Here is a 13994-nt window from a genome sequence, read left to right as displayed (position 1 = left end):
TCTCTTTCTCGTGTGCCCCTTAAGGCTGTCTTTTTTTTTTCTAACACGACATGGCACCGTGCATGCTGGATTTTTCCGTCAGCCATCTCTACCTCCCTGTGAGCTATCCCCATGTCATCCAGTCCCCATTTAGCTAGAAGTTGCCCTTGAAGTGACTTTGTTCACACCAGGTGCTCAGGACCATACACCTGGCTGTTGAACTCCGTGAAGGCTGTGTAAGCACCCTAGCTGGATTTGTGGTCCGGAAAGATCTTTGATAAGTGTCAAGGGCAGTCCTGGCCACAGAAGGGAATGGGAATCACCAGGAGAATCTGCCTGATAGATTTCTGCCATTTTCTAAAAATAACAGGCAAAAGGAGACTACTACAACATGACTGGATTTGGGGATGTCTGGGGTATTTACAGTCATTAATATTAATGTGGCATCTCAGTGAGTGCCAGCATTCATAGCTTGATGCTATTCACAGACTCCAGATGCCTCCCATTTGCTTGGTTTGTACTAAGAGCCCACCCCCGGCCAGTGGGAGGACAGGGTCTGTGACCAGTGTCCTCCACCTTGCCCAAAGCTGGGGTTAATCTGGCTGTCCTGTGTGAGGGTGCTCCTCTCTGCACTAGTGGGTGCCTCCACCCTTTCACCTGCCGAGGTCTCCCCAGGGCAGAGGCTTGGGATTGCGGAAGAGGCTGTAGCCTTCCAAAAGAATTTCTTCTGAGTACCAGTCTTAGGGTGACTTGCTCTGGTTATGCAACTGGAATTTTCTACAGGACTTGACAGTTTCCAGAGTGCACTCACGGCATGTGATCCTCCAGGGCACCCTGAGAGGTCTGCTTGTTCAGTTATACCCCGCTGGAGGCCGCTTCCAGGAAGCCAATACAATGGTAAAATGCACATTCAAGGAACTGGGGAAATAGCAGATGAACAAGGAAGTGAAGATGAGCCTCCTAGAGACAAGGCGCAGGAGGGACTTGGCAGAGATGGTGTTTGTTATTTGGTATGTTTTGGATAAAGCATCTCATGCTTTGTGGAAGCATGCCAATGCTAAGAGCCGCTCTACTGTCCTGTGTGTCCCTTGGTGGCCTCCCTTCACCACCTATTAGGAGGTGTCCATGCCCGTGTGCTGATCATGAGCTTAGGTTTTGCAAGCGCAGGCGAGTTTCTTTTCTCCCCTCTTCCTTCCCCCACTTCTCCCCTTCCCCTCTCTTTTGCTCTCTCTCCTTTCTCTCCTGTCTTTTGTGGTGTTGGAGATAGGTCCGGGGCCTCTCCCCTGGTAGACAAGCTCTCTATGGCTAAGCCACACTGCCCTTTGCATGTTTCTTCACCTCTTGAAGCCTCAGTTTCTTTTGTAATAGCACCGACTTTATAAGGCTGTGGTAGGGAATGCATTGTCAGCATTAATATATGCCTGCTGACCATTATTAATATCAGTGGCTAAGCCGGGCGGTGGTGGCACACGCCTTTAATCCCAGCACTTGGGAGGCAGAGGCAGGCGGATCTTTGTGAGTTCGAGACCAGCCTGGTCTACAAGAGCTAGTTCCAGGACAGGCTCCAAAAACCACAGAGAAACCCTGTCTTGAAAAACCAAAAAAAAAAAAAAAAAAATCAGTGGCTAAAATGATTAATATTAATGGTTAGAATAATATATCAAATAGCTTGGACCTTTCCCCTGCCCTCTCAGATGAGGCAGGGAGACCTTTGGATGGCGCCGGTGGGGGTTCTAAGAAAGAACAGCAAGGAAAAGCAGGACTTAGGAGCAAACAGGAGTGGGGTGCACAGATAGACCCAACCCAACAGCAACTCTCAAGGGGGAAAAGTCACCGCCCCCAGAGGCAGCACTGGGGTGGTGACTGTGCTTCCTGTTGGGGCAAGCAGTTGAGAAAGGTTGGCTGGGACTGGCTGCTGGGTGAAGTGGGCACAGGGTGGGGGTGCGGGGGGAGGGCAAGGCAGAGGTTGACAAATCCTAAACTTGGAGCCCCACAGACAGGGCCTCAGGTTGCCTGCTTAAATAGAACAAAATAAGTAGTGAGTAGACGTTATGGTGAACTGCCAATAAGATTAGAGCTACTGGATCAAGGGAGTTATGGGTGAACGAAGAACTTACATGCCTGAGGGCTTTCAGTGCCTAGAAATGGCAGGGCAGTGTGGACTGGGCAACCTGTCTGCTCAGGAATTCCCTAGGTGGACAAGTCATTTGAGAGCAGGCCAGGCTGCAAGACAGGCCCTGAAAATAGGGAGTGGTGGCAAGGCTGGATCGCCACCTGCGGAGGTGTGTGTTCTTGCTCCACAGAGGGAGTTCAGAAAGGCTAAGGAGTGGTCCAGGGGGCCCTGGGAGGTGGCAGAGACTGCAGGATCTCCCTCTTCATTAGCAGGGAGCAGCAAGGCTCTAAAGAGAGCCATGCCTTCACAGAAATGACCCTGGACCGCTGCCTCAGGATTTGTGAGAGAGGCCACTAGAGGTGGGATGAAGAGCTGGGTAGATGACCGAGAGCTGGGGGGGGGGGGGGGTGGGCACTGCTACTCCTGGGATGCTTGAGCTGCCAATGACATGGTTACATCTACTTCCTGTTTGATTATTTTCAAACGGGGCTGGCGGTGGGGGGGGGGGGGGTGGCGACTGGCTCCTGGCTCAGGCTACCACTGTGTGGGGCTGTTTACAACAGCCTCATGTGGGATTCCCAGAAAGGGACTCCAAACCGGACATCCTGTGGCTGCAAAATACCCAGGTGTCAAGAGCTAAAAATAACTGCCCTAGAGCCCCAGCCACCCAGAGATGGAGGGGAAGGGGCTGTGCACTGCGGGGGCAGAGGCAGCCCGAACCCTGCATTTCAAGCCCCTCTAATCTCTGGGTGTCCAGCTGCCATGCCAGCCATCGCCATCTCCCTGCCCCCTTGCAGCTAACCCCAGACCTCCATCTGGGTAGGCACCCATCCCAAGCTGCCCCTCTGAGCCTATGTCCTCAAAAGGATCTGTGCGGTTTGTTTGGGGCCTCTCGTAAGAAGCTATAGGAGGGCTTAGGAGCCTCTAGAGCAGTGGTTCTCAACCTATGGGTCACGACCCCTGGGGGTCTGGATGACCCTTTCACAGGGGTCACCTAAGACCATTGGAAGACACAGATATCTGCATTATGATTCGCAACAGTAACAACATCACAATTGTGAAGTAATAATGAAAATTATTTTATGGTTGGGGGTCACCACAACATGAGGAGGATCGCAGCATTAGGAGGGTTGAGAATCATGGTTCTAGAGAAGAGATGTGATGGGATAGGGTTCCCCCTGAGCCCCCAAACCTGTGGCTAACAGTCCTGTTATTGCTTCTGCCAAGTTCAGTTCCTGCAGGTGACTCTTTGGGACTGTCTTCATGGGTACCCACAGGTCAATGAGACAGCCTCTGGCCTGCCCAGGGCTGGAATTGCCTCTGGCACATCCTGGAGATGAAGAGCTTTCTTTGTCTTATGTTTGCCCTGCGCTGGCCAGCTGAGAGGCGTGTGTTGAGTGCAGGATTCTAGAGTCATCACGCTATGTGACCTCAGGTGTTTTTCACACACAAAATGTGCCTGAGTGTATGTATGTGCACAGTGTGAGTACAGGAACCCGTGGAGGTCAGAAGAGGCATGGGATCCCCTGGAACTGGTGTTACAGACAGTGGTGAGCTGCCGTGTGGGTGCCGGGAACCAAACCTTGGTTCTCTGCGAGAGCAGTAAGTGCTCTTAACCCCTGAGCCATTTCTCCAGTCCCTAACCTCAGGATATTTAATGCTGCTGGGTCTTAGTCTACACATCTTTACACTAGAGATAAAAGCAGTAACCTCGTGGGGCTTCGCATGAGCTCTGGGTCAGTTAGCAGATGAAAGGCAATTGGAGCAGCTAGTGCTCCCTCACAACAGTTTCGATGGGAGGGAAAGGGAAGCCTCTGTTGTTGGGATGGTTAGGGAAAAGGAATGGAGCCGAGGATGTGTACAAGGTAAATGCCTGTGGTTGAAGAGGAAGGGTGCACTGGGTTCAGATACCTATTTATTAGTGCCACGATGGGGGCTCTTACAGGTTCGGAGCAGACGGGAATAATGGGCAGCTGTGATGGTGTAAGACTGACCACAGCTGGCCTTCCTTTTGATCGCAGATGGAGCAGGTGAAACTCTACCAGATGTTGTCATGTAGCTGGCTCTCCCCACCTGACCTCCTAGCCAAGGTCCTTAATGCTAGGGACCCTCACTCGCCTCATAGGCTTCATTTAAGAGCCCACTGTCTGTCCCCTAGGCTGTGAATAAATCTGAGCAAGAAGCAGATCAGAGCCAAGACTATAAAGTTTTGAAAGGATGAGGGGGTGGATACAAGAAACTGTTTTAAAAAGGTCTGATTCAGGGGAATTTTTAGGGAGTCTGAGGTGAATGAAAAATTTATATTCTGTCACACATTTTTAGGCTGTTTGAATTTTTTACTAACTGTAACTAGTATACATTTTAAAATCTTTTTAGATTATATTTTAGATTATAGAGTAGTAATACATTTTTTTTTTAAAAATTGTGTGTATGCTTGTTAGTGGTAGTGCATTCCTTTAATTCCAGCACTCAGGAAGCAGAGTCAGAGGGATCTCTGCGAGTTCAAGGTCAGCTTGGTCTATAGCATGAATTCTAGGATAGCCAAGGCTATACAGAGAAACCCTGTCTGCAGGTGTGTATGTATTCGTGTGTGTACACATGATGGTATATACATATACATGTGCAGGTATGTGAGTGTTTTCATGTGTGAGGGGTGGACATGTGCGTAGAGGCAAGAGCCAACTTGGTTGTCATTTTGAGACAGTCTCTTAGTAGGACTTGGGGCTGGTTAGGCCAGGCTGGCTGGCCAGTGAGTCCCAGGGATCCTCTTGTCTCTGCCTCCCTACTGCTGAACTGTAAATGCATGCCACTGTGCCCAGCTGGCTTTTTAAATGTTTATATTTTACACGTGTGAATGTTTGGCATGTATGTACCATATGTGTACAGTGCCTTCAGAGGCCAGAAGAAGGAGTCTAATCCCCTGAAACAGTTACAGACAGTTGTAAGCCAGTATGTGGGTGCTGAGAATTCAACCCAGGTCCTCTGAAAGAGCAGCCAGTGTTCTTATCCATGGATCCATCTCTCCAGCCCTGATACCCAGCTTTTCACGTGGATGCTGGGGAGTCAGCTCAGGTCCTCTTGTTTACCCTGCTCACTGTTTGAAAGCAGGAAACGGGGCACTCAGAAGCTATGCCTCCTGAGCTCCCAGCTTGGTGGCCTCTTGAGGGTGTCAGCACCTGCTTGGAGTCACTTCTCAAACTGGTATATCTGGGCCTCTGCTGGTGATCTAGTGCCCTGTCACCTCCCTCTGCCACGACAGCATCGGCCTGAGCGTTCCTAGGTTCAGCCAGATGCCTGGAAGAAGAGCTGTCTTCCCGTGGTTCTCACTGGCCTTAGAGGCCTGACACCATGGGCCTTCTTACTATTTTGTACTCTCTTGAGGTCCTCTTCCCTCCTCTGCCAGTCCTTACAAGTAGTCAAGTTTTGTTCTTCCTGTGTCATGGCCAGAGACTCTGAGGCTGCAACCTGGAGTATAGGGGGCTCAGCCTGGAACCCAGGACCTTGGCCTGCTGCCTCTCTCTGCTTTCCCCTTGCAGCTAAGGCCTAGTCTTCCTGTAGCTTCCTTTCTAGCCAATAACAGGGGACCAGGAGCTGAGAGTAACCTGGGCTCAGGATTCTTGTCACCTTGTAGGACAGAGGAGGTCAAAACTGGGGCCTGAGGTAGTGATGTAAGGCCCAGAAACCCAGCTTGTCTCAGGGGCCCAGGGTGGAACCTCACAGTGCTCAGGCCTAGTCTGGAAATTGCTCAGGGTTGTGATGTGCCCATAGGAGCAGGGTAGCTGAGGCTCTTGGTTCTGGGTGAGATTAGATGCTCTGGATCAGGAAGGAAACTTTTTAGTCCAAGTTCCCCACACTGAGTGAACTCCTTAAGTCTGATTACAATTGCTTCCCAAAAAGGTGGAAGTGGTGGTGGAGGTGGGTGGGGGGGATGACTGGCTCCTCAGGAGCTCCCAACCAAGAGCCTCGTGAAGGGTGAAGGGTCCAGCCCTGGACAGTGTTCTTGGTCCCTCGGATCAATTTTCTCCTTGTTTTTCCTTGTGGTTTGACCCTATAGCCATCCTCTGAGAAAGGTAGCGAGGTCACTGACAGGGGGTTCCCAAATTCAGGCAAGAATTGGGGTGCAGTATATCCCCTTTCTCGTCTCAGCTCAGGCCTCTTCATGGCACCATGAGATGCCATCCGTCTTCACTTAGAGAACTATCCCAGGTGTTTTGAACTCCATGGCTCTTAGCAGAGAGTTGGGGAATAGATAGGTTTTTTTTTTTTTCTAGAAAGTGCTTTTGGATTCAGCCTCCTTGCCCGCATGCATGCACACACATCCATGTGGCTCTTGTGAATAGAGCTTATGTTATAGGTCACCGCCACAAACTATTCCTGCAGTCGTTGTCACAAGCCACAAGGCCCAAGGTTATTAGTTCTTCTCCTTTCCACAGAGTGCCTGGTGTCTAGACCTATGGTTACCAGGGGTGTGAGGCACGGAAGGTCTCACTGCTCGCAAGTGTGAAGGCAAGGACCTAGGGGAAGTGCAAGTTAATTCCCAGGATACAGGGGACCTCTGGACCTGACAGTGTGTCCAAATCTGGTTTCTGAGCTGGATGGTGGTGGTGCACACCTTTAATCCCAGCACCCGGGAGGCAGGAGCAGGCAGATCGGCAGATCTCTGTGAGTTTGAAGCCAGCTTGGTCTACAGAGTGAGATCCAGCACAGGCTCCAGGCTCCAAAGCTACACAAAGAAACCCTGTCCAAAACAAAACAAAACAAAACAAAAAAAAAAAAAACAAAAAAAAAACAAAAAACAAAAAAAAGAAAGGAAAAAAGAAGAAAATCTGGTTTCAGCAATGTGGTAAACACCATGACCAAAAGCAACTTGGAGAAGGAAAGGGTTTGTTTGGATTATGGTTCCACATCATAGTACATCTGTCATTGAGGGAAGTCAGGGAAGGAGTTCAAGCAGGAATGTGGAAGCGGAAACCGTGGAGGAGTGCTGCTTCCCGGCTTGCTCTCTCTGCCTCTCTCAGCTACCTTCCTCATACAACCCAGGACCACCTGCCTGGGTGTCTCTGCTTTCCTCTGTCAGTTAGCAATTTAAAAAAAAAGCCTCATAGAGCAGACCAGGCCAGTCTGATGGTGGTAATTCTTCTGCTGAGGTGTCTCTTCCCATATGTCAGGTTGACCACCAAGGTTAACTGTTATACAGGGAACACACTAAGAGTCAGTGCAGAAACCTCTCAGGACCAGAGCCCCCAGAAGAAGGGGGTCCTGAGACGTTCAGAATGAAGATTAGCCCTAGAAAGAGGAGGCAGCTTCTGGGGTAGTTCTTTCTTGGGGATTACAAAACTTGAGAAATATTTCTGTTTTAGGCAGGGAGTCTGGAGAGGATCACTGTGTGATTCATCGGGACCAACAGGGCCTCCTGTGCCTTAGGAGGTGTTACTGCAGGTGAGGATGGCTGATAAACACCACCACTGATCCCATTATCAATGCTGTGCCAAGATGTGGGGACACTGGGAGTGCATGAGAAGTGAGGAGAGCAGATAGGGCCAGTCCTGCCCCGACATGGGGGCTCAGACAGACCTCCGGAGGTGACTGAATTAATGGGTGGGGGCAGCATGTCCTCACAGAACTGTGTACCAAGGCATGGATGGTAAGGTATGATGGGCCATTGGTTTGAGTCCCTTATGCCTGGAGCTGCCCACTGAGCACGGGTCCAGAAAGCAGCACCCATCTCCCTCCAGGAAGCAACCTTGTGCGCTAGGTCTGGTCTGAGGAGTGTAGCCACTAAATACTGCCTAGAGAAAGCCTTCGGTTTCCTTGACCCTTCTGGGAGGGCCTTCAGTTCCTTGGCCCCGAGCTGGGATGGCACTGCAGACAGGTTGTTGTGAGAACTCATGTCTGCCTCCCCCTCCTAGCCTGTCTGGGTCTTTTCTGTATCAACCAACCCAAGTTCCTATTGTAGTTTTGTGGGAGCCTGGGAGAGATCACCATTTCCAAAGAAAAGATTTCTAACCCAGGTTATCTCAGAAAGGCTTAATGGGACTTTTACTTGGACAATCAAGAATGGGGCAGCTAGATGAAGGGGCCCTACACTGGGGTCCTTGGGGTGCCTATCTCCCCTACTTCACAGCTCCTACCAGCTCTCCCTTTCCTGCAGTCACAGCTCAGTCTTTTCCCGCTTTGAAGACTCTTCCTGTTCCTGACATTTACTTTCTGCTTCTCAAGGCCTGCTCTCCCCAGCTCGCTCTTGCCCTCCCCAGCCACATGCTCCCACGTCTGGTCCTGCACCCCCGAACCTGCTTTTTCCCTCTCAGGCTGTTGGGAATGTGCTTTGGCTGCCCAGGGAAGATGGTATCTGACCACATTAGGGAGGGCTGAGGGCATTGTTGGGTGAACTGGGGCTTCCTTGAGTTCTTGTTGTGCACTGTGCCCAGGCAGTGGAGTAGCTAGCTAAGGCACTTGGTAGCTGGCTGCAGAAGCTGGAGATCCCACTTGGCCAGCCTGGAGCAGCAGGGAGCTTGCCCTCTCCAGGGGTGGTAGCCCTCTTCCCTTGCCCCTCTCCCCCTGCCAATACACCTTCAGCTCTCTCCTTTCTACAGACGGGTCCCAGGTAAGCCTGGGTACCCGCTGCCCCACTCACCTTGGCACAGGTAAAAGTCAGGCCTGAGAGAGCTGGGTGGGAGATGAGGATGAGGAATAAAAACTACCTGGGAAAGGTGAGACGCCAAGGGTGTGAAGAAGTGGGGATGTTGCTGGGCCGGAGAGTTGGAAGATGGGGGTCCTAAGGAAGGGACAAAGTTGGGCCTCCAGAAGAATAAGGACAGGAGAGGCATCTTTGGATCCAGGTTAAAAGAGTTGTGTTCCTGTTTTCAAGTTATTCTGTCCTCTCATGGGCCCTTCAGGAAACAGTGAGGTCTCTTATTGGTTAGATGACTTTCTCTGGGTCCTCCCTACTGGCCTGGACCGCCTCTGCTGTCACTCGCTCTTCCTGGAAGCCTGGGTTGCAGTGAACTTCCTGTTGCTACCTAGGTCTCGAATGGAGGTCTGAAGCTGTCCTTTCCCTGACTTGCCACGGGCAATGATGTAGGTAGGGATTCCACCACGTAGCACATAGCAGGGAGAACTGGAAGGGACCAGAGGCTCTTAGTTCAGCTGTCCCAAAGCTTGGGAAGACAGGACACAGAAAAGGAGACAAGACAGAAAGGGGGGATAGGTAGTAACACATGTCCTGTGCTAATTGAGACCACTGACTCATGAACTTACCCTCTCGCTCCGAATCGTTAACGAACTGCACAGATGTGAACCACCGTCCTAAGCCACTGAGGAGAAATACCAAGATCTCCCTGCGAGTCTGTGTTTATTTTCTACCTTATGCCTGGTTACACTATCCTAAGTCCCAGGATGGTGAGCAGTGGCAAACCAAAGCCAACCTCTGGAGCTTAACCCAGGCTTGCCCTTGGACAGCTTACAATGCTATGAGCAGCCAACCTGGAGTCCAGGAGGAAGGGGTGCTGTGTGCTGACCTAGGTCCGGCTGGGCTTTGAGCCGTTGGTTTGGGAAAGCGAGATGTAGAGACAGCACCGACAGGAGACATTGCGAGCCAAAGACGGGGGATAAGAAGTTCTGGGTCTGTTATGGGGTGGAGTGGGGAGTCACTGTCTTACTTGGTGGCTTTGTTCACAAACTTGGAGGAGACCAAGTTGAGATGGGTGTTCACTGGGAAATGCCTGAAGGAGGCTTCCCAGAGAACTTTCCCTGTCTCGGAGCTACCCGATGGAGCATCTCCCCCACAATGCTAAGGCACCCCGACAGGCATTCCCAAAGCTCTGACCAGAGTCCAGCCTCTGTCCTGGCATCCTTTTGCACTGGCGGAAGTAATACTGAGTGAAGATGGCGGTGGCTCTTAGGTGGCTGCTCCAAATTTGCTGTGGCTAAAGCCACAAGCCTCAGGTATAGTGTCCCGCCTCGGGCGCTCCTGATTCCTACTCCAAGGGAGTGGCCTCAGGAAGCCCGTACATTAGAACTTGAGGAGACAGGCCTCTCATGGGTCGGGAATAGTTGCCAATGGAGGCCCATACTCAACCAGAATGATTTCTTGGGTAGCCATGTGAACAGGAGTGAGGGCACCAAATCCTGGTGTTTGTTTACTGTGGGTGGCATCTGAATGCGCAGTCACTCTCTCAAATTGCTAAGTAATTGGAGGACCACAGTAGGCCTAGCTCAACTCTTCATGTCCACCTCACAGTGCTGGACTGAAACCTCTTAGTGACAATGTCCCCACGAGTTCTTTCTTCCCTTGCCCAGTGGGAGCCCCTTCCAGAGGGAGGTGAATTTCCTGAGCGTTGGTGGGGAAATGTAGCATTGGCCTTCAGAGGACTGGACTCCAGCCTCTCTCTGCCCCTTGATGTACCCCTCACACCGGGACCCCACTTGGCTCATCTGGGATAAAGGCTAGCAATAACTAGCATCCAAGGCAGATGGCCTGAGAGCTGAGTGGGTTTTGTTGCATGCATGCACCACAGATGTTAAGGTTGTGATGCCTCTGGCTGCATCAGACCACAGACTACATTTCCTGACTCTCCCGTTGGTGTTTCACTGGGGATCTTCCCATTCCTCACCAGTGCCAGCCCCTGAGGGTAGCTGTGGCTGCTCTGGGAGGGGATGCCTGAAGAAGATTCCCCCTCTCTTGTGCTCTCATCCTTCCCTTCCCTGGGACCCCCTCTCCTGCAGCAGCCCCACCTCCCAGCATCTCAGCACCCCTGGCTGCTTAGCCCAGCCGGGCCAGCTGGCTATGCTGGCACAGTCCCTGGTCTGCTGGTGAGCTATAAATAGCTCCTGCACCCACGGTCTTGGCAAGGTGCTCCTGGCGTGGGTGCAGAGGACACTGGAGAAGCAGCAGCTGAGCCTGCTGGCCTTGCCAGGCCCACAGCTGGCTCCAATGGGAGGCAGGAGTCCGCACCACAGCTCATGGGCCTAGTGAGCGGAGGGAACCAGCCAGGGCTGCTTGTGAGCTCCAGGCATAATGTCTGGATCCCAAGGACAGGAGTGGTACAGAGAGAGCATGGGGATGAGAGAGGGGCAGCTGAGGGTTTAAGAGACCGAGTGAGTGGGCCTGGTTACCTGCCTGGTCTCTCCTATCCTGAGCAGACCTGGCCTCATTCCTAGAAAGACAAAGGAAGCAGAGTATAGAGCCTAGAACTGCATCGCCATCTCAGAAAACACTATAGCTTTAGCCCCAAGCCAGTGGAAAAGTGTTCTAGGGGGACGACACCATGCTTGCAGTCTTATGGCTCAGTGCTAGCCATCCGCAATCGAAAGGGAGCATGTCTGTAGTTTGTAAACCTCTTTCCTCATAGGTAGATTGGCATCCAGGTCCCACCTGTACCTCACTGACAGGCTTTCCCCTAAGGGTGATTTTACCAATGTCGAATCTGCCCCCGAGGGTTCAGTCGTCTGTGACCGTGTTCCCGCAGACTAACCATCCACCTGACACTGCTGTGTGTCCCCAGGCTGCCCTGCCCTCCAGCCAGACACACCAGGCTGCCAGTCCCAGCCCATGGATCTGCGCGTGGGCCAGCGGCCCACAGTGGAGCCTGTACCAGAGCCTGCGCTACTGGCCCTGCAGCACCCCCAGCGTCTGCACCGCCATCTCTTCCTGGCAGGCCTGCAACAGCCACAGCGCTCAGCGGAGCCCATGAGGGTAAAGACAGAACTCCCTAGACACACCCCAGCCTCCCCGGACCTTAGCTCTGTCCTTTACTCCGCCTTCCCTGAGCTGCCGGCTCTGCTCTGTCCACAGCTCTCCATGGACGCACCAGTGCCAGAGCTGCAGGGGGGACAGCAGGAACAAGAACTTCGGCAAATTCGCAATAAAGACAAGAGCAAGCGAAGTGAGTGGGGTCTGTCTCCCCTGTTCTCTGGTTGCTGTTCAGGGTCCCCCATGGGCCTGGAAGGGGTGTGTGGAAGGGTCACCATTTTCTAGGATGCCTTCTGCTCTGCCTGTGAACAGAAGTGTGGGCAGAAGTGTCTAGAGGCTTCACATGAGGGCTGGAGGCTCCGGCCTACCTCTCTTGCCTGAGGAGCCCCTGAGACGTGGTGCGCTGGAAGTGTGACCTGGACAGCGGGCAGAGAATGAACCCGAGAGGCTTCCTGTCTCCCCATTGCCAGCCTTCTTGTGTCTCTGCCTCTGCAGGTGCTGTAGCCAGCAGTGTGGTCAAGCAGAAGCTGGCTGAGGTGATCCTGAAAAAACAGCAGGCAGCCCTTGAGAGAACAGTCCATCCCAGCAGCCCCAGTATTCCCTACAGGTAGCGGCTCACCATCCCTCGGGTCCTTTCTGTGCCCCCTCTGCCCTACATACTCACCTGTGAGTTACCTGGCACACATGCTTATAGCCCCTTCCTCCCTAACACCTACCACCTGCTTCTTACTCCACCTCTAACATGATCCCCCCAAATCCCCCTCAATGAGGACCTGTCCTCCCTCCTCTTCAGTTTTCTCCCTGTGTCTCACCTGAGGCCCTGGAAGCCCTGGTTCCTAGAAAAGGTTCCTACCACAGGAGGCACTGAGTCTCCAGGGGGCCCTAAGCTCCAAGGCCTGGGTTTTATCCCAGGAGCAGACCAACTACATTAGCATGGGTGACCCACTACTGCCACCTGGAGATGACTCCTGGCATGCTGGCTCCACACTGCCGAACTCTGTTTTGTTGGTGGTTGCCCTGCTGGCAGCTGTGCTCAGGAAGGCGTCTATGCACAGTCAGATTTCAGGGCCTTTGGGCATCCCGGGCTTCTGAAGTAGCCTTGATGCTCACCCCACAGAACTCTTGAGCCCTTGGACACAGAGGGTGCTGCCCGCTCTGTGCTTAGCAGCTTCCTGCCTGCAGTTCCCAGCCTACCCACTGAAGCCCCGGAACACTTTCCCCTGCGTAAAACAGGTGAGCAAGGCAGACCTTTGCGGGGATCAGAGTAGGTGAAGGGCCTTAGATTTAGGTCAGGAGTATGGGGCTGAGGGAGGGCTGGGGCAGTTAGCACACTACGTTGTTTTCCCCTTCTGGCTTTACCTTTTTTCTCTTTAACCCATAGAGGTGGCCAGGAGGGAAGTTAAAGGGCACAGAAAAGGCAGGCCTATCGGTAGTGCATGCCATTAGTCCCTGCAGTCAAGAGGCAGAGGCAGGCAGAGCTCTGTGAGTTTAAGGCCAGCCTGGTCTATGTAGTGAGGACCTTTAAGAGAAAGAAGAGTGGAGAGGAGCAGGGTAACTAGCATAGCGATGGAGTGATGCTGGTTCCTCTGCAGTGTCTGAGCCCAACCTGAAGCTGCGCTATAAGCCCAAGAAGTCCCTGGAGCGGCGCAAGAATCCCCTGCTCAGAAAGGAGAGTGCCCCGCCCAGCCTTCGGAGGCGGCCTGCTGAGACCCTTGGAGGTAGGATCCAATCGGGCAGGGCCGTGGAGTTGCCCTCCTTACCCGTGGTGCTCCACCCAGATGGAAGTTGCCATGTGGGCCTGCTAAGAGTTGTCCAGGGTGTATCCCACACACCTGCCCGGGAGAGGGCGAGTTGAGGCTAAGTCCTAACCTTGTTGGCTCTGCTAAGTTGGCGTTTGCAGGGGAATTGGGAGCTGCACAAAAGCAACTGCCCAGAGATGCCTCAGGCTGGTGGCGGTCTGGCGACTTTCTGTTCCTCCAGGAAGAAAGCAGAAACACATCCCAGAAGGGAGGAACTGTGGCCAGGAATCCTGACCCTGGCTATTTCTTTATTTTTCCTCAGACTCCTCCCCCGGTAGTAGCAGCACACCTGCCTCAGGGTGCAGCTCCCCCAATGACAGCGAGCATGCCCCCAACCCTGCCCTGGGCTCAGAGGTAAGGCTTTACTGGGACTGGGCTTTCCTGGGGGGCAGTTCTGAGTCTTGGCCTTTTT

General features: G+C 52.8%; 1 protein-coding gene across 6 annotated transcripts in view; it reads left to right on the top strand.

Moving 5' to 3' along the window:
- The window catches only part of Hdac7 (histone deacetylase 7), a 35847-nt gene that overhangs the window by 7643 nt on the left and 14210 nt on the right, over positions 1-13994 (top strand). For all 6 annotated transcript variants that reach the window (XM_041642524.1, XM_041642522.1, XM_041642521.1 and 3 more), the window contains exons 2-7: positions 11596-11786; positions 11886-11976; positions 12279-12390; positions 12901-13016; positions 13376-13501; positions 13845-13936. In XM_041642524.1, the coding sequence (XP_041498458.1) occupies positions 11596-11786; positions 11886-11976; positions 12279-12390; positions 12901-13016; positions 13376-13501; positions 13845-13936 (728 nt within the window). The remainder of the gene's footprint in view (positions 1-11595; positions 11787-11885; positions 11977-12278; positions 12391-12900; positions 13017-13375; positions 13502-13844; positions 13937-13994) is intronic.

This window comes from Microtus oregoni, unplaced genomic scaffold (assembly GCF_018167655.1).
Source record: "Microtus oregoni isolate MIOR12 unplaced genomic scaffold, Mior012 000077F_ref0000221, whole genome shotgun sequence".
In the NCBI taxonomy this organism is placed as follows: domain Eukaryota; kingdom Metazoa; phylum Chordata; class Mammalia; order Rodentia; family Cricetidae; genus Microtus; species Microtus oregoni.
Note: the sequence above shows the minus strand (reverse complement) of the source record. Positions and strands in the feature narration are given on the sequence as shown.